Source organism: Anser brachyrhynchus (genome assembly GCF_964034855.1).
Source record: "Anser brachyrhynchus genome assembly, chromosome: 8".
In the NCBI taxonomy this organism is placed as follows: domain Eukaryota; kingdom Metazoa; phylum Chordata; class Aves; order Anseriformes; family Anatidae; genus Anser; species Anser brachyrhynchus.
Genome location: NC_137702.1, coordinates 22,283,300 through 22,307,353, shown reverse-complemented (window position 1 = coordinate 22,307,353; position 24,054 = coordinate 22,283,300). Strand labels below are relative to the sequence as shown.

At 49.2% G+C, this 24,054-nt stretch overlaps 1 protein-coding gene across 1 annotated transcript; it reads right to left on the bottom strand.

Moving 5' to 3' along the window:
* Window positions 1-1,193: 1,193 nt before the first annotated feature.
* TMCO1 (transmembrane and coiled-coil domains 1) lies at window positions 1,194-20,554 on the bottom strand. Its single transcript, XM_080602041.1, has 7 exons — window positions 20,397-20,554; window positions 18,315-18,392; window positions 14,870-14,929; window positions 11,412-11,458; window positions 10,748-10,815; window positions 7,140-7,284; window positions 1,194-1,547 (listed from the first exon to the last, which is right to left on the bottom strand). Exons 1-7 carry the CDS (start codon window positions 20,464-20,466, stop codon window positions 1,449-1,451), a joined length of 567 nt encoding a protein of 188 aa, XP_080458167.1. The 5' UTR covers window positions 20,467-20,554; the 3' UTR covers window positions 1,194-1,448.
* Between the last annotated feature and the right edge of the window lie 3,500 nt (window positions 20,555-24,054).

Sequence of the window (24,054 nt, the reverse complement as noted above, 5' to 3'; positions counted from 1 at the left end):
GCTGTCGTTATGCTCCGTCAGTTCGGCTCTCACAGCTCTCCCCACTCGCCCTGCTGGATCTGATGACCGTATGCTGCAGAATAAACTAACTCACCAAAGCTGGTGCAGCAGGTTTGGGAGTTTCTGGCTTTGCAGCAGGATCAGGCCATCACACAGAGGCCACACGTAGGAAACTGAGGACTTACACGACCACGGCTGCTCCCTGGGGAAGGCTGCACCTACACCAGATGCAACTGTGTCAAAAATGCAGCATCCTCGTGCTCTGTGCTGCTCCAAGACGTAGGATTTAATGTGGTGTTACACATGCTCCACACTGCCACGAGGCATTTCAGATTTATCCCCGTGCCCTGCACCTTGTCAAAGCCTCCTAGTAAAATGTTCTGTATTATATGCTTCTGGTCACAGAAGCGAGGAATCAGTAGCCCCTACAGGCACCACAACGCTTCAAGAAAACTGTCAGTCTAACTTGAGAGCAGCAGCAAAATTTATTCAGCCCTTTTAAACAAGGCCTGGCCAACAGGACTGAACCAGGTAATTATTTGGCAAAGTGGAAGGCAGCATAGGGAACTTACTGGCCTATGAAGGAAGCATTTTTAAGATTCATACTGCTAAATGGACCGATGATCAGTAAACAAAAATGCAGCTGTCCTAACCGCTCAGGCAATAAAAAGTGTTCAGTACCAGTGGGCAGCACTGATATAATCTAACAGTTTACTCATTAAACTGAAGGCCAGGTTTGTTTCTGCAGTTGAGCAGATTCTGCTTAAGTAAGCAACTTTAACAGAAGCTGCACAACGCTACAAATCTCTGTGGCACTGTATCCTGCCAGGAAGACACGGGCAGACATCCAGCAATACTTGCAACCTCCAAGAGCAGCTTGGCACAGGGGCAGGTTCCTGGGCCCCCAGCCACGTGAGCCAATAAAAGAAAAAAAAAAACCTCACCGTGAACACTGGAAGTTTTACAGAGGAGAACTAAGCACACCTCCTTGCCCAGCTCTCCACTACACAGGAGTGCAGCCAGTAGGTCTAAAACAAGGGACACCTCTCAGCACAACTGTCCCAATTTTTCTAAGCTGGTTTGAAGATCTCGTTCGTGGTATCTTAATTGATTTCCATGCCATAAACTGAAGCCGACTGTGCTACATGAAGGTAGTTCTACTTGTCCTATAGCACAATTAACAGACATCTAAATCAACATGCCCATGCCGTTTATTTCTCAGAAACACCAGAAACAAAAAGTCAAGTTATCTTCTGAGAACTTTCTTGGTTTGATGAGCAAACAGCTGCTGGTAGAATACTTCAAACGCGAGATGTTTCCAAGGCTGTGGCAGATACTGCAGAGGCTGGTTTTCGACACACGAAGCCTGGTGCAGAATCCCATCCTTCTACCTCCCCAGGGCAGACTTGTGCGGCTGTCAGACCTGCAGTGAAGGCTCTAACTGTGCTTTAGGAAAACTTCCCTGCCTGAGGTGGTGGGCCAAGGAAGCCCCCTGCTTGCTTGGTGGCAGCCCGGGACGGAGCAAGGCCGAGCATCTTCTGAATGTTCTGCAAAAACAAGAGCAGAGCAGCATGTCAGTAAGGCCGTGACAAGGGAGACACCAAAGAGGAAGAAATCCCAGCTCTGCCTGCAAGTGCAGCCTTCTTGCCAGCTTCAGCAGATTCAGGTCCTCACCCACGCAGTCTTACCAAACTGCCTAATATACGATGGACATCTGACCCCGCAAGTTCTAAAAATGCTTCAGTACAGAGCCAAACAACCATCACCAATGGCTACAGTTATAGCTGGGCCCCTCTCTTCTACCCCAACTGAAGCCTCATGACTAAATCCTCATTTTGGCTGAGGGCTCTTTCCCACCTCCAGCTACACAGCTGGCAGGCACAGCATTTAATAACTTCGTTAATTAATAACTTTGCTTAGGGGTTGGTGTCTTCAACCTGCAATAGTTGCACTGGCAATTTAGCTGCAGCGTATACACAGAAGCAGGTTCCTAACGTGCTCACAGGCAGAACCAAAGCAGCCCTCAGTTTTCACGAGTTCTAGAAACCCCTGTCAATGGCAGTGCCATCCAGCAGAGCCTGAAAACTAGCGAGGAACAAACGCAGTCTGAATTTGGGTCAGCAACATGGCAACCGAATCACATGCCAAGTTCGAGCCAGACAGTTAGGCACAGAATTAATTTGCATGCTGGTGATGCAGACAAGAGCAGGGGGTTGGAGGAGACATACTGCGTAACAGGCCACATGTACCAAGAAACTGACTGCTGAAATGCGCTCCTCTGCATTCATGTCTGTATCTGAGCGGTTTAGGTAGAAAACAACAAGGGAATAATTCAGTAGTAAGAGGCAGGCACTAGCTAAACACCTCACTACAGAGTATTTAAAAGTTCAAAGCTTTCCTGTTTTTTTGTGACACTCCCTTTAAAATCCGCACCAGCGCGACTACAGAAGTTCACTTTTCTTTTAGTTTCATCTAAATTTGCTTTGCTGCAAATAACTACAGCTCAAGAAGCTGCTTATGCAGTGCTGGCAAAACAAGGACGTCCGATGCAAGGGAAAGAAGAAAACAACTGTGCCCCCTCCTGTCATCTGCTGAGGGCTGGCTATCCAGACAACAAAAGGAGGAAGGAGGATTCTCTTCAAACCTGAGTGTCTTCCCCAAAATAACTGTCAGGACAGGTCAGACAACGAGGTCATTGAGTTCTTGAACTTTTTTGGACCATGGAAGGAGAACAACAAAAATAAAGAAGCAAAGCTTTTTAATTCTACAGTAACTGAAAAGGATCGTTCTGGGTAGAGACTAAGGAAAGGAAGGCCTCAGCCTGCACACACACACACGAAAGTAAAGGAGGGGAACACTGTGCAGGAGTGGCACGAGTTTTACAATACCTGCTCAAAACAAACCCTAGCGATACGCTACAGAATATAACATAGTTTACCAGACAGTCTTTCAGTACAGCTGATGCTTGCTGCACAGTGTAATATCCATGCTGCAGGGAGTTGCAGGATGTCTGCTGGACAGGAAGCATACCTGGACGCAGGACCAACACATGGAGCGTGCAACCAGCCCTCCATCATTCAGAGACCTGGGCACAGTGTTCCTGAGGAACACCTAGAGAACAGCAGCACCAGGAGACAGTGCAGAGATCCGCATCACTTCCCCATGAATAACCCCAGTAGCACTGCCTCACTGTGAGCCCAGCCAGCCACGGAGCACTGCCACTGTCCCTGCTCCCCGGAGATCAGCGCACCTGAGCCTTTCACCACCTCCAAGGCTCCAGCGAGCGCGAGCAGCAGCACTGTGCTGTGCCTCGGTACCCCAGGCCTGCAGGGAAGACGCACCTAAGACTTGCCAGGAAGAAGTCAGCAACTAACTTGGGCTCTGCAGCACAGAAACGCAGATTAACTGGTTCCAGCCCCGAGGTGGCTGTGGAAGCAGCCTAGCCACAATTGTGTGGTTCTGTACTTCAGTGAGGCCAGACACAGACCAAAATTGAGCCCTGCACAACCACTGACTAGCTTTATCCATAGCATAGTCAAGTCCACGGCCTACATAAGTTCACCACTCACTGATATTCGGCAACTGAATACATGAAGGAGAGCAGTTCGCTGCAGGACACTCCTTTGCGTGGTTCCTCTGAAGAGCTTCCAGTCGAGATGGACATAGGGGGGAAAACAAGAGCAGCTATCGGGCAGACTAGGCAACACCAGAGGGTGCTGCGGAGTCGGCAGCAGGCAGGACCAGCATCCTACCAGCTTTGTACTGGCTCACGCGTGGAGCAGAACGAGGTCCTAGCAGAGCATCCAAAGCAGCAACCACCTCCCTCCCTGTTCCTCTGATTGTCAGGACAGAGCACTGTGGGGCTGAAGTTACTCCATCTGCCTGCATGGTTCTACGAGGAAGAGAGACAACTTGTCTGTATGTGGATTCAAGCCTCCAGTCACGCTCCGGGCCTTATCCTTCCCCAGGAGCCCTCTCCATAGTCCTGCACTAGCTGCCACGCGGGTTTTGCTGAACAGCAATCCCAGCACCTACACAGCCGGGAGCTCCAGGCAAGGCCCGGCAGGAATCCATCCCGGCTGCCACGCGCCGTGCTGCACAGGGAAGCCTGCAGAGCCTCCATCCACCACAAACAAGACCACTACCTCCAGGAGCACGGAAGGAAGATGATAAAACTCAGATCCAAACGGTTCCCTGCCCCTAGATGAGGGGACAGAGGATGTAACCCTGAGAGCGTGCCTCACGCCCAGCCCCGCAGCGGACTTTCCCAGCCGAAACCCAGCGGCTCAAGGACCCTTGGAAGGCCTCTCCCAACAACCCTCCTCTCTCCAAACAGGAAGGCAGGAGGAACTGGGGGACAGGATTTACGTGCCAGGGAGAGCTAGGAACAGCGCAAAGGAAGTTACTCACTGCGAGTAGACTATTTCGGGAGATGCTGGCCAGGTCACAGGCAGCGAGCTTCCCAGTCAGTGTCTGAAGAGTTTAGCACCCCCACACGCCTGAGGACTGCATGAAGAGACTGCCTGATGCTGCTGCCGCCCATCTCATTAACAGGAGCTTAATCAACAGCCAGTTCGTCTCCCCACCCTCACGTACTCCCCTGCATTTCCCTCGGGACCACCCGTTTTCACGTACACAGGAGTTCCTTATTTCGGAGTTCCACAGAGATGTCTCTTCTCCCTGCCTTTGATCCCTTCCCAGGCAGCTCCAGGATTTAAGGGATGGCTGAGGGCTGTGTAGTTCCCTTAAATTGTTTACAGCCCGGTCCCTGACTTACAGCACAGCTCTGTTCCTTCTCCTCCTGTATACCAGACACTCCCACGTCAGTTCTCTGGCCAGCAGCTGCTTTGAAGCCAGCCTAGTGAAATTTCCCCTGCTGCACACAGGGTCACGAAACTTTCACCTCTATAGTCACAGCACCAAAAGCAAGTCTTTGCGCCACTGTAAGCCCTCAATTGCTTTCTTCCCTTCTCCCTTGACCTCTCAACCCTTCAAAGTCCTCTTCCCCATGCTGTTATCATCGAAGTACCTTCAAACAGCAATAAAACCAAGAGCGGGATGCCAGGAATCACAGCTTCAGTTCCTAGCTTTTGCACACAGCAACGCAGCTGGTCTCTGTCCATCCCTTTGTGTAGCAAGGAGGAAGAAATTTGGAGCTGCCTGGCAGATGGAGAATTCCAGGTACTGTTAGTCACGATCACGTAAATAAGGCAGCACTACAAAGGCCACTGTCTAGTCCTTCAGTGCAAAACCACCCTTTTCTCCAAAGCAACGTTAACTTCCATCCTCACAGGGCCATCGGCATGAACTCTCCTGCAGAAGGATATTTTTTTTGCCTGAATTTCCTCTTGAAAACCCAATCCACTGCAACCAGCTCAACATTTCTCCCCAGAACCAGAGCGGACAACCACTTGGTTCGTGATGTCTGCTCATTTCACGACAAGCACAGCAGGAAATGCCCAGGGCTAGAACTAACTGCAGGAATTTTATTTCTGGACAAAAAAAAAAGCCACGGGGGATTTTTGAGCAAAGGAGTTCCCCTATCAACTCAACGGGCGCAAAAAAACTCTCACAGAAGGTGTTATTTAGTTTCATGTAATAGCCTGCGCCACTAGAAAAAAGGGACTTCCCATGCAACAGGTAAAGTCACAGAGCAGCACCACAGAAGATTCCCTCAAAGAACAGTGTCAGACCACAGCATCGCAGGAACACGACCCAAAGACCTCAGAAGGTCTCATTTCTTTCAAAGCAGCATATACTGCTCCAGCTATTGGGAAGTGAAACAAGATTTGTCTTGCAGAGAACACAACGGGGAAGTCCCTGGCCTTTGGCACTTGGAAGCTGCCCCTGCTTCGTGCGAGGGGGTGGACCAAAGGTTGAGAGGATCATCTGGAGGTCACGAGGTATTTTACAATTCATTACTTGCTTTTGCATACAGCCAGGCACAGATTCATTTCAACACAAGCACCCAGAACGGAGAATTATGTCGAAGCCGACTCATTAGCAGGCACTTTTTGACTAAAGGAACTTCATTATTAAGTTGCTCCGTCGAGCTCACCCAAACCACTGACAGCTGGCATAACATGTCACTTCCCTTCGCCGATCCGCTCTGAGTCCCTTGGCACCCCCGAGGAAAAGCAACAAGTCGGTCAAGGAGAAAAGCAGCAAGAATTCAGGAAGCGAATCAAAGAAAAGGGAAACAAATACGGAAGAGCAGATCATTTGCAGCTAGTTGCACCAGCATTCATCCAAATCCCAGGATCTATTATCGTATCCCCAGCACTCCGAGAAAATTTGGCAAACAAAGTAGACTTCTGGTTGCGCTGAAGAGGTCCGCTTGTCCTCACCAGCCTTCCTGCCAATTAAACAGTTAATGAGCCTTCATCCTCATCGCAACACATCACTGCTGCTCAACACAAGGGTGTTAGCCAGCTGGATAACACAGCCTGATCCTGAACAGGCACTTCCTTTTATCCTCATTGATGCTTTTCTCTTTTCGAGAGACAAAACCACCCAGCTTAGCTGGGGAACTATGCGTAGCCTACTCCTGGCTTATCGCACCAGACCCCTTTCCCGAGTCATGTCCCTAACACTGGGAGAGGTTCAATTCTGAAGGTTATGTCCTTAAAAAAATTAGGAGGTCAGCAAAAACAGTAAGGACAAAAGCAAAAGAACAAGTTTAACTCTTTCCCTACTTTTTAACAAGTTTGAGGACTGATTTAACCTTGACAGACCCCAAGCCACCAGGAAATCTTGAAGATGCTACACTTCTGTCCCCGCATTATTGTGAGGGTCGTAATGGGTAAGCAGCAGTACTTGTATTGCCTTCTGATGCAGACGGTCTCGACACAGTAAAACACGTTAATCAGAGGCACACACGAGAAAAACCCATTTCTGCCAACCCTGTCTTAGCATCCTGGTGCAATTCTGATGTTTCCAATCAAGCCTTCCACACCGTCCAGGATCCTGGCTGCTTTTAAGATCCCAACCTACAATTACTGTGAATACGAAGCACGGGAATAACAGAAACAGATCACAGAACACACATGCAAACTGGACAGAGCGATACTCTTCTTCTTTGATAGCTTCTTCACACGCTTTCCTTGCTCCAGGCATACAAGAGACAACAGTGTACTCACCTGTCTGATGGACATCGTGCAAAGAATGTAGAGGAAGATGAAGGAGCAGTCAGTGTAATCCTCACCCAGAAGGTTGCGGTGGGACAAACCCTGGATGTATGACAGGGGGATAAAGGGAAGCTTTGCCACCACTCGGCCATCAAATCTGAAAAAGAGAGCACCAGATCATAAATAGGGAGAGTAAAAGTGCCTTTGGCTACGTAAAGAACAAGTGAACACTTCTAGCAGGCCACCAGAGCAGACAAGACCATGTGGAAGACTGAGAAAGCCGTGCTGCTTTTCCCCAGCTCACCTTTGTATACACTCCAGGAGGTGAATACACCTCCCAAAAAGCGCTCTGCACCCAACCACCCAGAAGGTTGGTAGGCTTCCCTCGATAGCCATTTTGCCATGGTCAGAGCATTTAATAGCGATATACAAGTGACCAGCTGGACAAGTTGTTGATTCAGGAGATCTTTGTCAGCATTTTGCATTTACCAGGGCATTTTATTCAAAAACCAGATTTAACAGATCACTCCCCAGAACACAGTCAGCACTGGAACAAAGAGATGGATTACTACCACCCCGCCGTACCGCAGCTACTGCAAGACGACAGACTCTTTGCTCTAAGCAAAACAGCATTTTAAGCAGAGCATAAGTCAAAGACATCTGCTCCTTTCCTAGAGCAGCTATGCTTCTCAGCACAAGATGCAGAGGAGAACCCCAAACAGCACACTTGTTAACCCAAACAGCCTTCTCCGCATTAGCTCTGCAGGCAAGGGCAGTGCAGAGGCAGGACGACGCTGCCTATCCCAAGCAGCCTGTCCTGCTCCTGGAGCTCCTCCAGCTCCACATTCCAGGGCATCAGGCAGAGTGTGAATTCTGGCCAGTTCGCAAAGATTTCTCCCAACCCAGACAGTCAACCCGATCTTTTGAAGTAAAGCGTGTACGATGCCTCATCAGCATGTGCGTATCTGGATGTTATTTTCTCTGCATGTGCTGATTTTCTAACAGGTGTTTCTTGTTTCAAGAGATCCTAAATGAGCGTTCTTTCCTGTGGAGATGCATTCACACAGCTACAGCTCAAACACACGCCAACTTTGTTTACATCTCACAAGCAGCTTGGCAGAGGAGCTAGGAACGGATGTTTATCTCCCGGTAACATCCCCCAGTGGCTTAAAACTCTGCGTTATTCCTGCTGTGAGAATGACAAGTACTTCAGCAGTAGCACCCTGAGGTACCTGCTTTTTCTTCTCCAGCAGGTTTTCACCGTTATCATGAAGGGGTACCGAAATGCGCAGCTCAGAGCAAAACAGGGACTTGATTACATTAAGAAGCTTCTGACAGGAGAAAATTGAGACACTCAGAAGCTAATTTCTCTCCCAAGAGAAAGCCCATCTGCTTGGAGGCCAATGCTGCTACAGAGCTGCTACAGAGCTCCCAGCCCTAGAGAACCTTTTAAGCCACAGCAGTCATTCAGCTGCTCGTCTTCACACGGCATTCTGCTCTCTGGGTTTAAATCAGTTTTCTACTTATCCTCCTAGCGTGGTCCATTACCACTACCACTTTAAGAAAGAGAGGCAACCAGAGGTGATGTCTGTTTTGGCTAAGCTACCTGCTGAGGACTTGGCAACAGTGAGGTGCCCGGGCACAGAGCAGCAGTGCCTGCATAGCCCTTGTCCAAGGGGTGGCATGCCATGTTACTTCCGTGCAACTCCTGCTCCTCTTGTCCCCCCAGAGCAATGAACTCATTCAAGAAAAGGAAAGGCAAGGAAATGGGGCTATAGTCACTGCAGGTGTCAGCCAGCCTTTTCCTCCTCCTCTTACCACACCCACAGCACTTCAGTGAATGACCTGGCAGCAGCAGCTTCCCACACGGTGCCTAAAAGCCTCCTGAATTCGTAACTGAAGCATTCTCTTGAGCCAAGCAGCTGCTCCTTACACTATGTCAGGAGAGCAGCAGTACATGAGAGAGAAACAACTCCATCAAACCATTCTACAGGCTTCAGACAGTGCAGGTACAAGCCAGCAAAGCTGCCATTCAGATACAAGCGTACTGAGACCAAGAAAAGAGATCTAGCTATCTACCCCCAAAGACAAGACAGCCAAACCTCCAGATTTTGACTCAGTTGCCTCAGAACTGCTGGACTTAGCAAGAAAGCTGTTTCAGTTCAAACACTGCTCTTTGGACACTCATGTTTACGTTTCCAGGATGGGCTCTGAAGAAGAGGCAGTTAAAGGCAGGACGTGCCATAAGCTACACATCAGCCCCATGGCAGGTAGCATGATCTCTATAGATAAGAAACCTCAGAAGAGGAACAAGACAAGTCAACCTGGTGGTCCTAAAGGAGAAGAAACCAATAAACTCATTTTTAGGATAATACATAAGGAAGGAAGAGACACTCAAAATTTAACCAAAAATCAATTCCTTCCTAAAAAACTCAGTGAATCTACAGTCCCCTAACACTTGTCGCTCAGCATACTCCAAGCTGCCTTCTTCCGCTCTAAGAAACTAAAACAGAATAGGGTGGGGTTTTTTTTAATTGTATTGCGCCAAAAATAGCTCATCAAGCACTTGAATGCCACAGGTACAGCACTACAGACACCATGCTGCTGGGCACACGACTCAAGATGCACCTCCAATCCACCCTCAGGGCTGCAGATGAGGCAACGACTCAAGACCATACCCAGATTTTAAAGTCCTTTAGTGCTGTGCTCTTTTGCTCAGTTTCAGAGCATTCCAGAGAACGCCAGATGCTGAAGTCTGACTAAGCTGAATAAAGAGTCCACACAGTGGCAGTTCTGATATTATGTTACCCCCTGTTTGCAATTTATCCACCCACAGATCTGCAGTAAAATAACAATCGACTGTATCCTGAGGACTGCCAGCAGAGAAGCCAGAGGTTTTGGTGTCCAAGAACGTAAATTCTCATTTACAGCATAAGTATATTGCCCAGATACTACACAGTCTCCTGAAGGTCATATTGACTATATTCGTATTATCTTCAGATTTAACAGCCAATGGGAAGTCCACATTTCAAGACTGAGCCAAGTTTTAAAAGCCAAGAACAGCCTCTCAGTTTTGTGTGTCTGAAAGAAAGCCTTCTGTAACCATGCAAAACATTTTTTTTTGTTTTGATTTCAACTAGACCTACCTCAGGTCATTTTTAAAGCAAAAGAAGATTAGAGCACATGCCTGGACCTGTTAGTGTCTCCACTCTGATCACCTTAAGTAGGGCAGCAGCAAACTCTGCAATTACAGCTCATTTCTGAGGGCAGAAGAGCTGACCCAGTTTTGCTTGCAAGTGTTCTTCAGTCACATTACAGCAGAGCCAAAGAAGCTGAAGACCATGGCTGCTTGCCTGACATCAACCAAACCTGCCCTAGTCAAGATGTTCCCAAACAGAAGGATGTTAGAGCTGCATCTAGCTGGCCTTCCAGTTGTTCGATGCGATTGCATTCAGCACGGAGTGTCCACCCTCAAGAAGATGCACGCTATGACCGATCCGTTTCGCACAGGTTAGTTATGGGCCTTGGAGAAGACCCTGCCAATAGAATACTTCAGGTGGTGGAGTGAAAACTGAGAAGTCCATGAAAGTTTAAGAAAAATCCAGAAAGTTGATACTTACATGGAGTTAAACATTCCCATCAAGGCAGTGAAGCAGAAGCCAATGGCAAACATGGATTTCATCCGAACCTGCGAGTAGAAAGGTCAGAGATGAACAACAGGCCTGCACTGAGGGATCAGGGGCTCAAACCCTCAAGAACAGGCTTTGTATAGCATCACTGCAATCTAGAAGAAAAAAAAAAAAAGGATGACGCAGAAGTCTGGAAGACTGTAAAAGAAGTGACCAGAGAACACCCAAAGTAACATCTGATCAACAACTGGGCACAACAGCAGCCACAGCACAGACCACTGATGTCAAGAGCCAATTCAGAGAGGTGGAAAAAAAAAACGGAGTGCTCAGAAATTGTGCTGTTACCTTCCACAGGTAAGCATACACCACCAGCAGAAACCCATTATAACGAGAGAACTTACAGGGGGAAGTCAGACAAATCAATTCTACTTTGAAAACAGAGGCTTATAGAGATGAAAATAGCTGAGGCTGGGGATAAAACAAGGTGGTAACTGCTGGAGAGCTCTGTGGCTCATATGAAGTTCTGTACCTATTAGAGAATCCAGAAAGAACTGTAAGGAGGACTTGCTACAGCTGACCACTGAACAGAGTCTTTCTGTCAGAAAGCTGCTGACTGAGATCTTCAGCAGTTAGGAACTGGCTTTAGTTTCCTTACCATTGACAAGTCCCTGTTGTTATTCTTCAGTTTCTCCTCTTGTCTCTCTGGAAGGACAAAAACAACAACAGTTATCATCAGTTATACCAACCTAGAAACCGAAGTGTTTTCATTTCCAGGAAGCTTTAACCTTCCTGGCTCTCCAAACAAGTAACATTCCCAAAACCAGCTCCAGCTCTCTGTGCCAGACGTATCAAGTGAAAAGCTGTACAAAGCCAACTGCTCCTCCATCCCAGCAGCATGCAGCAACGCAGGCACAAAAGAAGAGGAGGCTAGAATCACACATTCAGCACTTCAGGAAGAAATGCACAGAATGTCAGATTTGCCAACTCAACCAACTAACACAGTAGCACGAGCAATGTTGCCAGAAAACAAAGACAGTGCCTACAAAGCATGCTTCCGAAAGAGAGCAGGCTCAATTTGCCACAGGCTCACCACTGTAAGCACGTTACATAAACAAGGATTTCGTTTTGGAGGTTTTTGGGACTCCCAAACTGTACACAGAGCCAGCAAGGTTAACATCCTGCCAGTCTTAGCAATTACTTTTGTACTTCTGTCACTCCTAAAAGACTCTCCAAAGAAGAAAAATGTTTTATACATGAATTCCAGCAAAGCACGCACTACTGTGCTTCGCAGAGAACACTTCTGAAATTCACTCTGTCCTTAAGTCACCACAAACTTCAAAAGCGCTCATTTTTCCCCCTATTGCATTTCCTGTGCCCCTCGCTGGAGGGCTGCTCAGGTCTCAAGGACCACCCAGCACTTCACACGTCCCATCTCCCCATGCCACCCCATCCCCTGTGCTCCTCTTGGGCTGAGGATCTGGAGCAGCACCAGGGCTTTGAAGCAACATTTAAGTTGGAGTAAGGCCGTGGCTGACGAATTAAACAAGAAATAGTGTGAGAAGAGAAGGAGGGAAGGGCTATTCAACAGGTGAGTTGTCTGATGGACCCCTGTGATGCTTCAGCACAAGAGGTACAACACAGAAGCTCAACAGTTATCTTCCAAGCCCCACTTAAGAGCTGGTGAATACAGGGCCTCACCGTGTTACCACGAAGCAACAGCAACACCCCCACCCGACCTCTTAGAATCCTCCTTGCTGTTTTCAGTTGCTCCTAGCTGCAAACCATCCCCTCAGGCAGGAACTTCCCAGACACCTGCTTCCTGACCTAGGGGGAGAATTTTGTTTTCGGACATTTCAGCAACTAGGCCAGCTCTTTAGGAATCGGATTTGGCACAAATACTTGTTTTTTCCCCCCTCTGCTACATAACGAACCACCTATGAGATGGGCTAAAGGTTGCGCGGGGATCAAGAACACAGCCAGATGCCCGATATACCTGACCTGTTTCTCACCCGTTTCTACAAACTCAAAGCAACCCCCCCCCCCGGTGTCCTACCACCCTCTGTAAGTGGTTATTCCCACCCAAGCCACACCTAAGCAGCATTTACGTAGTTTAAGCTAGTTAAGACTGGGTCAACAAGGAACAGCCCAGAGTGCCAGCTCTTCTAAATTCTGCGCATCAGAACACAAAGCGCAGGGATACAGCAAGCACCTTATTTGCCAGCACTGTTTCTTCTGCTGTCTACCAAGCACTTCTGTGGGTGCTGGGAACATCGCTGTCTTTTCTTCTAGGGGCGCGTGGAGGCAGAAAGCACAGCAAAGCCACAAGTTAACGAGCCCACTCTTCCAGCTGAGGTGACAAAGCTGCATCGCGGTGTTAGAGGTGCACTGCTCCAGCAGTACAAAAGGCTATTTGGATAGAATATGACTGAAATGGGCTCGCTTTACAATTAATAGAAATCGATAAGTAGGAAACACCAAATTAAGCTTGCCCACACAACTTTCATCCTCCCTCCTTGTGCACATGCATGATTCATCCCTTACGTGACCAAGCCAGGTCACACACACACCCCCTGCCTTGCTCTGGGCAGAAGACGGATGGCAGCTGAGGCAGGTCCTGACCACAGCTACAGCTTATCTCTGAAGCCTGAGCTGTTTTGTTTTCTTTAAATTCTACAATTCTAGTTCTTTTCAGTGACTCCGGCTCGAGTGATCTGGCTGTTCTACCAACGCTACACACTGCAGAATGATTTAACATTCAGTCAGTCACTGAGATCAGAGTTTTTGCAGTAGTTAACAGCTATGAGTCATTTTCTGGATGTCCAGCTTGACATTTAGGCCTGATTTTGCACAAGCACTAAGAATTCAGCCTTGCCTGAAAGCAAATGAGACACCAAAGTTATGCAGCACTTGCAAAACAAAACAAAAAACAACCCAACAGTCCGAGTATCTTAAGCTTGGCCAGCAAGCATCACAGCAAACAAAATCAGTGGTCACTTCCTAAGTTTTGCTCTTAGCTCCTTTGTGCTTTGTTTTTCATTTGCAAAACAAGATTATTTCAGTGTATTTAAAAAAAAAACAGTTTTAAATTCCTCAGATTCTACTGTTTATTAGTTTAATTCAAGCACAAGTTAAATATACTCTGATAGAAACATAGCTTGGATAGCGCCCTGCAAAAAGTCATTGACAATTAAAAGTGACCATAGATAACAGCAGCCTGTAACAACTTTATAAAGACTGGCTTATCTCATTAACAGTCAAAGAATGCATGGATTGCTCAGGACTGAAAACTGAAGATACACCAGAGGAAAAATTCTAGTTCCCATCCCTTCAGAAGTCTAGCAATAACAGGTTTTTATACCTAGGAAGAACCGTTTGAAGATATGTTTATGATTACTCCCAAGCTTTGTGCAGATCAAATGACTAATCCAGCTACCTGGTGTTACAGAGGAATGAGGAAACCAACTCCCAGGAGCTCTGAGAAGTGTTCCTGCTCTGATTTCTGTAATATTTTAAGCGGGCTTTACTGCGTGTTTTACTTTAGAATCCTGCAGATTAATGAACCTGAGCTTTAGAAAGTTCCCCTAACATCTATCACGTTGTTCTTGCACAGTCCAGTATTTAAAGAGTTACCTTAATACAGAAAGAATTAAGTATATTGACAATGAAATAGAAAGAATGGAAAAAAATCATTAAGCTCAGTTCTCAGTACCGACTGATCAAATTTTAAGTAAATCTAAGTGCAGTTAGAGTCAACTCACGCAAACACCTAAAGCTGTGAAGCATTCAAGTGAAGAAAAACAAAAGATCCACAATCACTCATGCAGCCAGAGCTGATGCAAGCTCCGCATAGAACAGCAAGGAACTTCGGCAACTTAGGTTAATAATAGCCCTGGATATAACTAGTAGTCAACTCTCAGCAATGCTGCCACTCTCTGAATTTGATGAAAAGCATCAAGCAGCTACAGGCCTCCTATCTTGGAGGAATAAGGCCAAAGGGTTCGCTGCCAGTCAATGGGACAAGAGCCAGCTCTAGCACCACTTTGGAAGGAAAGGAAAATCGCTTCCTTACTGCTCCCCTGCTCTCGGGGCACTGCACGCCTCTCCTAATCTTACCTATTTTCTTTTTCTGCTGTCGGCCTGCTGATTCAGTTATCGTTTCCTTCTTCTTTTCCACTGCAAAATGCAAAGAAAAATATTTCATCAGTTCTACATAGATACCAGCCTCCTGTTCCACACAAGAAAGCCATTTTATTACCTTTATAGGACGGGCATGAAAGGCAGCAAGGTAGAGCGTGTTCAGACTCTGCAAGCTATAAACCACCAAGGCTGAGCAAACCAAATGTTTAAAACCCAAAATATTTTCCAAAGCTCGGATGAGGTATAGGAATATTTCAAAGGGTTAATTTTAAACTCTGTCAAGACCCCATTACGCTGTTAACCAAGCAGCCTGAGGACAGCTTCGGCTGAAATGACCCTTGCTGATCTGTCATTAGCACTAGACAGTCCTTTTGATTCAGCAAGTCTAATGAAAAGAGCTTTGTGGCAAGCTCTGCTCAGATTATCTGCAGTGGGAAGCAGAACACAGGAAAGCCTGTGTTCTCTGCCTGCCTGTGAAGAAGGGATGTAATTCTCAGGGGAAATGCTGTCCAAGCAGTCGGCCACAGCCTCTCCATTCTCTTTCAATTAATTAGTACTGAAGCATTTCCAATATTTTAAAGTAAGAGCCTAAGCTTATACTTACTAAAACCCCAAGTCAGACACTCACCAAACAGCTGCAAACAACTAACAGTGCAGCAAAAAAATGCCATAAAACCAGCAGGGCAAACAATCTAGGAAGCGGGCCGCTCACCTTCTAACAGCAAGAACAGCTTTTCCAGAGAGAGACAGGTCTTAAAGTTCTGTAAGATGAGTACTGCAAGAAGCCAGGGTGATAAAACATGGCTCTGGTCCACCAAGAGAAGTTCTTTTTTACTCTAAGCTCTACATACCTGTATTGTATCTACTCTACCAACAAATAGAGCTGGCTCCTGTCAGCTCACACGATCACCTGCAGAGAGCTGAGCATGAGGACCTCTCCCACATTAGCACTAGCCCAGCACAGACTTTCTAGCTCTCATTTCAAAGCACAGGTGAAATGAAGACAGCCTTCCAAGTCACACAAGTCATGCTGGCTTCTGACCTGCTTGTTACCTGCAAGTCAGCCACGCAGAAAGCCTATAGAAGGTTTCCAAACATCTTTTCCACAGTGATGTCGTAAGGCACATGCTTTTCCAAAGAACAAGCACATCTTACACGGGCAGGCTGCAAGGGCACAAACCAGGCAAGCCTGCTCGAAGGGAATGCTGGAGCACGCCAGACAACGCGCGCGCTGCTCACAAGGAAGGCTGACGGAGCAGCTGGTGCCAAATCCAGCCGGGAGATCCTGACCAGGCCACAGAATCCCATGGCCCCCAACTCAAACTCCAGCTGGAGAGCACTGACTCTTCTGGCTTAGCTATTACTCCCAGGCCCAACAGGAGGGTTCCTCCACATCCCACTTTCACTCTAGAAGAGCACTGTTGCCAACTTATGCCAACCCTGAGGACCCCTGCAGCCCTGCTGGTTTGCACAGAACAAACAACTGTCAGGCCATCTCACAAGCCTGTCTGCAGGACCGTAAGTCACACGGTCACTCTTCCAAACACACCCTTCTGATCAGACTTACTTGAGCCTTGCAAGTTTACCACCACATTTATCCCAGGACACTTGCTAGCATTTCTTCAGCAGTCTCCAACAACAGTGGCTCTCAACAGAAACAAGAGGATAGGAAGAGACGAAGCTGAGGCTTATGAATAACAGCGTCTGGTCAAGCACGCTACTCGGCCCACTTGTTTTGGCAAGCTGCTAGGATTGCTAGTGCTCCCAAGGGAGAACTTGGGATCTCAAATGTGTTTTTTCCTGTTTCAGATGTGTTGGATAACAGTTGAAAGGTGTGGTTCAAGTGGTCTACTTTACAAACTGTCTGTAAGCCAGCTGTCCTCAGCATGAGAGGAAAACAAAAAAAAAAACCATCAAGCCTGGATTTTTAGTGACTCCTCAGGATTCTGTTTCACTTTTCTGGAAAGGAAGGGGATTTGGGGGCAGGGTGGGAGGGAAGTGTCAAATGAGGTTGGGAACCGATTGGGATGCATGAACCTCGCATCTTTCCCTTCACAGATTATAACCTAGATATCGGGAGAGCTATAAAAACAAACAGCACTCAACTCCTAGAGCAGTGATTAACCCCCCGAGATTAAGCCATGCTAACTGCCTCCGAGTTCCGCAGCAGGACGTTACCTCTATGTCTGCAGCTGGGTTTCGGCTGCTCCTCTGACCTGCCCTCTGGGGCCAATTCTACCCGACACATTTTTACCAACCAAAGGAGGCAGGCAGAGATGCAATCTCCATCTGATACCACCGTGACGACAAAAGCCCTTAATTTAGGAGCTGATACAAGCGTGACTACAGGACTACTCTTCAGCTTGTCTTGCCCAGGGGAAGGCTGCAATACACTAGACTGGAAGGAACGTGGTTTGGTAATCCTGTTCTCACAAACCCAGAGCACTGACAGCACAGTGAAATATTTAAGGTAAAACCAGCCCTGGTTCAGCCCCAGCACCACCGTGTGCTGTCTGTAACTGCTGCAACTTGCATAGGGAACACAGAGTTGAGTTTGAAAGCTTAGCGCAGTTTCTCCTCCGCTCCTTTGTTTCTGATGCAGACAGGTCTATTGAAACATGCCGTGCTCAAACCACCATTTTACTATTTCCTGGCAGATATTTAAACAAGTTTCAATATCTGCTGCACATCTTCTGGCTGCTGGCCCTCTACTCCCTTTTCCTATCCGCCCTCGTTATTTATTCAGTCCTTCCCAGGCCTCTAAAAAATCTCCTCTCTACAGAAGATATCTGGGACATTTTTTCTAGTCACTACTATTTTTGTTTCCAGTTTATGCTAGTACAATTTATTCCTGTATCAGCTGACAGCTCAGACCTTCCTATCATGACTTTGTCCTTACTCATTCCCCGTCGCTGATAGCCGCTTTTTTTTTTTTATTATGCTTTACGTCTCATGGCATTCCTTCAGCTCAAGCTCTCTCTTAGTACACATCTCATTCCCCATTCTCCTTGAAAAGCAGAAACCGCATCCTTGAGGTTATTTCGGGCATATAAAGGAATCCACGTACGTACACACACACACTGGCTACCCGTGCTCAGAAACGGATGCCAGTACTGATCTCCATCCTGCCCTCCAGGAAGGGGGGTGAGGGGACGACTCAGACAACACCACACACCTCAGTACCAGCCTCGCCTCCAACAAGAGGAAAATTAAGGAGAGAACTTAGTCTGCTCCATACCAGTTTGGGTAACCTGTGAAATTCAGCTCCTATGAAACCTAAACTGAAGAACGTTCACTTCCCTCTCAGCAGAAAACGCAGCAGGAATTTCTCAGAGCACAGACCCCATTCAATTTGATGTTTGCTAAAGCGGGATATAACAAGGAGAACAAACATTCTCTCCTGTGTCTGAAGAGTACTTACATTTTTTGCTCTGTTTTTCCACTTCAGCCTTTAATCTCTTGTATTTGTCTGTTCGGTACACCAGCACCCAAGTTATGCCTGAAACAAACAGCCAACAGGCACCTAGGTAAGCGACGGCCTCTTGCAATAAGGAAACAAGTCAGCAAATACATATGCAAAAACACACATCGTGTCTGCAACACCTTGTTATAATCACCAGCAAGCTACAGCACTTTACTTCACATCCCCTTTTCATACTCCAGTGGTGCCTATAAAATAATCACAGAATGTCCTGGGTTGGAAGGGAGCTCAAGGATCATTCAGTTCCAACCCCCTGCCACAGGCAGGGACACCACCCACTAGATCAGGTTGCTCAGGGCCTCATCCAGCCTGGCCTTGAACACCTCCAGGACATCCACAATTTCTCTGGGCAACCTGTTCCAGTGCCTCACCACCCTCTGAGTGAAGAATTTCCTCCTAAGATGTAATTTAAACCTCCCCTCTTTTAGTTTAAAGCTGTTGCTCCTTTGTCCTGCCTTTGTCTGCCTGAGCAAGAAGTCGCTCTCCATCTTTTTAATAAGCCCCCTCTAAGTACTAAAAAGCTGCAATGAGGTCACCCTGGAGCCTTCTCTTCTTCAGGCCAAACATCCCCAGCTCTCTCAGCCTTTCTTCGTAGGAGAGGTGCTCCAGCCTCTGATCATCCTCATGGCCTCCTCTGGACCCCCTCTAACAGCCCCACGTCCTCCTGGTGCTGGGGGCCCCAGACCTGGACACAGGGCTCCAGGTGGGGCCTCACCAGGGCGGAGCAGAGGGGGACAATCCCCTCCCTCCCCTGCTGCCCACCCCTCTGGTGATGCAGCCCAGGACACAGCTGCCCTTCTGGGCTGCAGGCACGCGCTGCTGGCTCATGGCGAGCTTTTCATCCACCAGAACCCCCAGGTCCCTCTCTGCAGGGCTGCTCTCCGTGACTTCTCCCAGCCTGTGCTCACGTCTGGGATTGCCCCGTCTGAGGTGCAGCACCTTGTGCTTGGACTTGAACCTCATCAGGTTCACGTGGGCCCGCTTCTCAAGCTTGTCCAGGTCATAGATAAACAAAAATGTTCGCAAGTCACCGACTATCTCACAGAGCACTTCTGTTCTGTGGGACTCATCCAGCCCCTTCCTGCTTCTATTCCTCAGCTGTTGCTCACCTTAAACCTATGAGCTGATTAAGGCAATAAACACCTTTTTGTTCTGCATTTTCTGAGCACCTAATTAAGGTCCGAGGAATAATTTCTGCTCCTACGAGGACCTGACTATTAGTTACAGCACACCTCAAAAAGGCAAACAGAGATATTCAGCTAGAAGGGACCTCGCAAGATCCTCCAGTTTAACGCTGCGCATTAAAACATGGCCAAAATCAGTTGTGCCACACGCACTGCCGCAGTGGTTTGTGAATTGTTTAGTCTGAGCTCCTGTAAGAGGCTCTCAGCCCCTTTTTGGCTTCGGTTTGAAAACAGTGCTGTGCTACTGAGCCCCTGGGACCCCCAGCTGCAAGGAACAGAACCACGTAGGAACTTCTGAGAGTAATGCAGCTTTGTCCCGAGAGGCCGCAAGGTGTACGCTGTCTGAGCGCAGTGCAATGCAGGAGGGCTCCTAGAAAACAAGCACACCGCATTCATCCAGGGGCTCTGAATTCCCCCAGGGGAAGACACAGTCTTGCAGCCTCAGCTCCAGGACGTGAGGAGATTTTGGGGCGCAGCTCAGCGCCAGGAAGAGGAAGCAACCTCCCCTCCGGCTTCAACCTCCCCAACAAGCATCTCTCCAACCCAAAATTAAACACCCACACCAACCCCACCCCCACCCCCCACCACCCCTTGAGAAGCACCCCCTTTAACTCACCTCGAGAAGCAGCCCATCTAACTCACCTCTATTTCAAGCCGAGCCCCGCTCCTTACAGCCCCCCAACCCCCACAGACCCCCACACCCCCCATACCGCCCCCCCCCCCCAAGGCCCCCCAGCCCTTCCTCCCCAGGCCTTTCCCCCCCCCCCAGCAGCCTCCCACCGCCCCCAGCAGCGGGCAGCTCCCTCCCCGCGGTGCCGGGCCCGCTCCGGGCGCCCACCCTCGGCCAGCAGCGCGGTGCAGACGGAGATGAAGACGATGAGGAGGGTGTCGGCGAACATGGTGCTCATGGCGCCGCCGGAAGCGGGCCGCCTCACAACCCGGAAGTCCAGCGGGCAGCGCGTTGCCTAGCAACGGCCGGAAGCGAGGCGCAGCCGGCGCTTCCGGGTGAGGGAGTCAGCCAATGGGCTCGGCGCTGGGAGGAACGAGGCGGGAAGGGCGAGGGGAGGGGAAAACGAGGGAAGGCGGCGCTGTGATTGGACGAGAGGGCTGTCAGCGCGATGGGCCCCGCCCCCGGCTGCGGGGCAGGGGAGCGCGGCCTGGGGGCGGTGTGGGGCCTGTCATGGCGGCGGGGCCTGGCCTAGCCAGGCGTGGGGTGCGCGTCCTGCTGGCGCATCAGCAATAAAAGGAATAAAATAAAAGTTGTTGAAACGCGATTGTCGGCTCCTTATTGCGACGGGGGGCTGCTCACTGTGCTCCTGGGGAGCCAAAGGGCCAGGAGCAGGGGAGCAAACCCCGCAAGCCCCCAAGCGCCATGTCTGTGCGCACCGTCTGCAGGTGGGGCGGGCTGAGAGCGCCAGCGCGGGCAGGGAATTAATATCGCAATTAACCAGCAATTACAACTTTTAGCGAGGCTCTGGCACCTGGGGCGACAGAACTGGACCCCCAGTGATGGGGCGAGGAGACCTGGGAAGCAGAAAGGGAAACAGGGCCGTGGGACGTGGCAGCGCGGCGCCTCCTCCCGTAACTCGGGGGTTGGCCCTCGGCAACCCGTGTCCTGGGAAATGGCACCCGCAGGGACAGGCGAGAAATAAGAAGGTGAAAAGCCCCGCCGTCGCCCACAAATTAAACACTGTGCGCAGAAGGATGGTGGTGTAATTGCAGTTGAGGGGAGGCAGCACGAGTGATAAGTGAGGGAGTGGGATTAGACGGCAAACAAATCCTCCGCAGCCTGGTGACATTCGCGTACAAGGAAACACAAAAGCACTGCGCGTGCAGGTGGCTACGCGATGGCTCTGGCGTCACTAAAGCTTCCAGCTCAGCGCCCGCTGCGCTGCCTGGAAAACCTCGGAGGGAAGTGTGCGAGAGCCATCAGAGAGACAGGGATGAAATTAATATGGATACTTCAGTTTAGGGTGAGCGACAGGAAAATACTACAGCTGCTGGTGTGGCGGGACCCTTGCTAATACTTTGTGCCTTGCTTATGTGCCTCTGCCCCCTCTCCCTTTCTTTGGAGCTCCTTGGCTTTCCTGTCTGTGCGATTTTTCACTACCACAATATTTAGAAATAGTTTTATAACTGCTATGGCAAAATGATTCACACGATATCAGTTGCCAATACCGACCGCGGTCTGTCATGGAACAACTGTGCAGCAGAAGCGGGTCAGGAGCAGACAGTCATTGACGGACCACTCTCCAGGGCCCATGCTTTGAACTGGACGCAGAGGTGACACGGGCTCTTTGTAATTTCATCCTGTCGTTTTGAATCACACCAGGATCCTTATCAGCAGGTTTTTCCAGACAACAGAAGGCATATTACTCTCAATGGCATTTCCTTTTTAAAACTGCATTCTGTGCTTTGATCAATGTGTGAAGGACAGACGAGGAGTTGGGTGCAGTTTGATTTGAACGAGCCTGGGATGTGAGCAAAAGGAAAACGTTTGCATAATACGTGGCTCCGGATGCACGAGCTAAGGGCCAGTCCCATCTACAAATATTCTAGGTGCAGCAGAGGTAATATTTCTGGAGGTAACCTTCAAGTCCAGACTGGAGGAAGACATTTCTGAGCAGATTTCATATACTGAAGTCTCCAGACTTAAACTGAACAAAAAGTTAGGTTGCTTTGCACAGTGTGTTAGCGGCAGGCACTTAGGAGAAACAGAGCGTAAAATTCTCAGGTACGTTCCGATGAAAGCTGCCATCTAAAAGTAACTGGGACTTGGATTTGATTCACTTTCAGTTTACTGCCGTGGCCTGGTTTTGAAAGAGCTGTTAATCTGCTCTCTGCAAGTTCTCTTTGTGCTCTGTAGAAATAAACCTTGAATATCCCTCACTTGTACCGCCATCAAGAAACGTTTACTTATCTGCCCCCTAGAAGTGTGTCTGCTCCTGCCACGTGCCAAGAATGTTTTTTAAGGGGAATGGGTGATGAAATGCTGCGATGGGCATCCCGCAGAGCCACTTGGCTCTGGGGTCAGGGACAGCACAGTCTGAAATGGCTGCAGCTCAGCAGAGGTTTTGATCTGCCTCCAAAAAGGGCAAGAGAGAGGCTGGCAGCAGTGAGGGAGGAGAACCAGATAACCTGGAGGTCACCGCGCACCAAAGGGGCTTTGCCGTTCAGATACGGGGTAAGAAGGATGAACTCGGGACAGCTCCCGGTGATGCGCAGGAACCGTGCTTGTGATCGGTGCTTGGAAATTGGCATGGAGCCGTGGGAACCCACTGGAATTCGTCCTCGCAGGAAGCTCTCGGCCGCATTTAGCACTTCCTGCCCGCGGTGCCATGCTCCCAAGCGACAAGCCGACACTGCTCAAGGGCACTTGGGAGCGGTGGACAGAGAGGCTGCACCTTCCCAGGAGATCCTCTCCTCATCCTTCCCCTGCATGGTGAAGGCTGGGATGTGGGACCCCGTCTGGCAGATGTTTCCACACCACTGTATTGGACTGGGAGAAGCTAAAACCTCACCAAAACTTGTAACCTTATGGATGGGGCTGGGAGGAATCTCAGTGTGTTACTTAGGCCATCCCCTGCCCCAAAGCAGGATCGACTCTAATCAAAATTTTTATACAGGAACTTGCCTAGTGTGTTTTTTTGTTTATTTGTTTGTTTGTTTTAAATCCTTGGTGGTAAAGAATCCTTACTCTCCCTAAACAACCTAGTCTGGGACTTAAACAGTCTCACATTTAGCAATGTCCCTTAATATCTATCCTGAATTGCCCTTGTTGAATTTGAGCTGGCAACATTTTGTTCTGGTCCCTACGGGTAGCAGAAATGTTTTCCCTGCTGTCTGTGATGTCCCTTCATGTATTTTTGAAGTGAGTGTCATGTGTTCCCTCAGCCATCTCGTCCCTAGACTAAACCCAGAGTTCCCGTGGTCCTTCTGCAAAACCAGACCTCTGCCTGTTGCCGGAGGCTCCGTGTCTCCGCCAGGCCTCATCTCTCCCAAAACACGGTACCCGGCGGCGTTCGTGCCAAGCCGAGGGCCAGCGACTGCGTTCCGCCTGTGTTTTCTGTGTCCCAGCGGGATGTTTGCCTTTTTCACAGCGGCACGGCATTGACTCTTTGATCCGCTGCACCCGGATCTTTATCAGCGAAAGGCTGGCCAGCCGGCAGGTTCCCCTCTCGCCTTTTCACACCGGATTGCTCCCACCTCAGTGCAGCACTTCGCACCCACCCGCGTGGCCCCCGCCCTACACCTCGCCGGGCCTTTTTGCCTTCGCCTCCCGGTCTCTGGGGTGCTTGAGGCACCTCTGGGCCTGCTCCCATTTACCAGAGCTGCGAGAATAACCTTTATTCCCGGCCTTGGCCTTGCTAAGGAGCATCCTGTGGGCGCAAGAAGCCGGGGCAGGGGTGGGGGACAAACCTCGTGGGGTACACCAGCCTGAGACACGCTGAGGGGGAGACCCCGGGGACAGGCACTAAGGGACAGGGGCAGACACT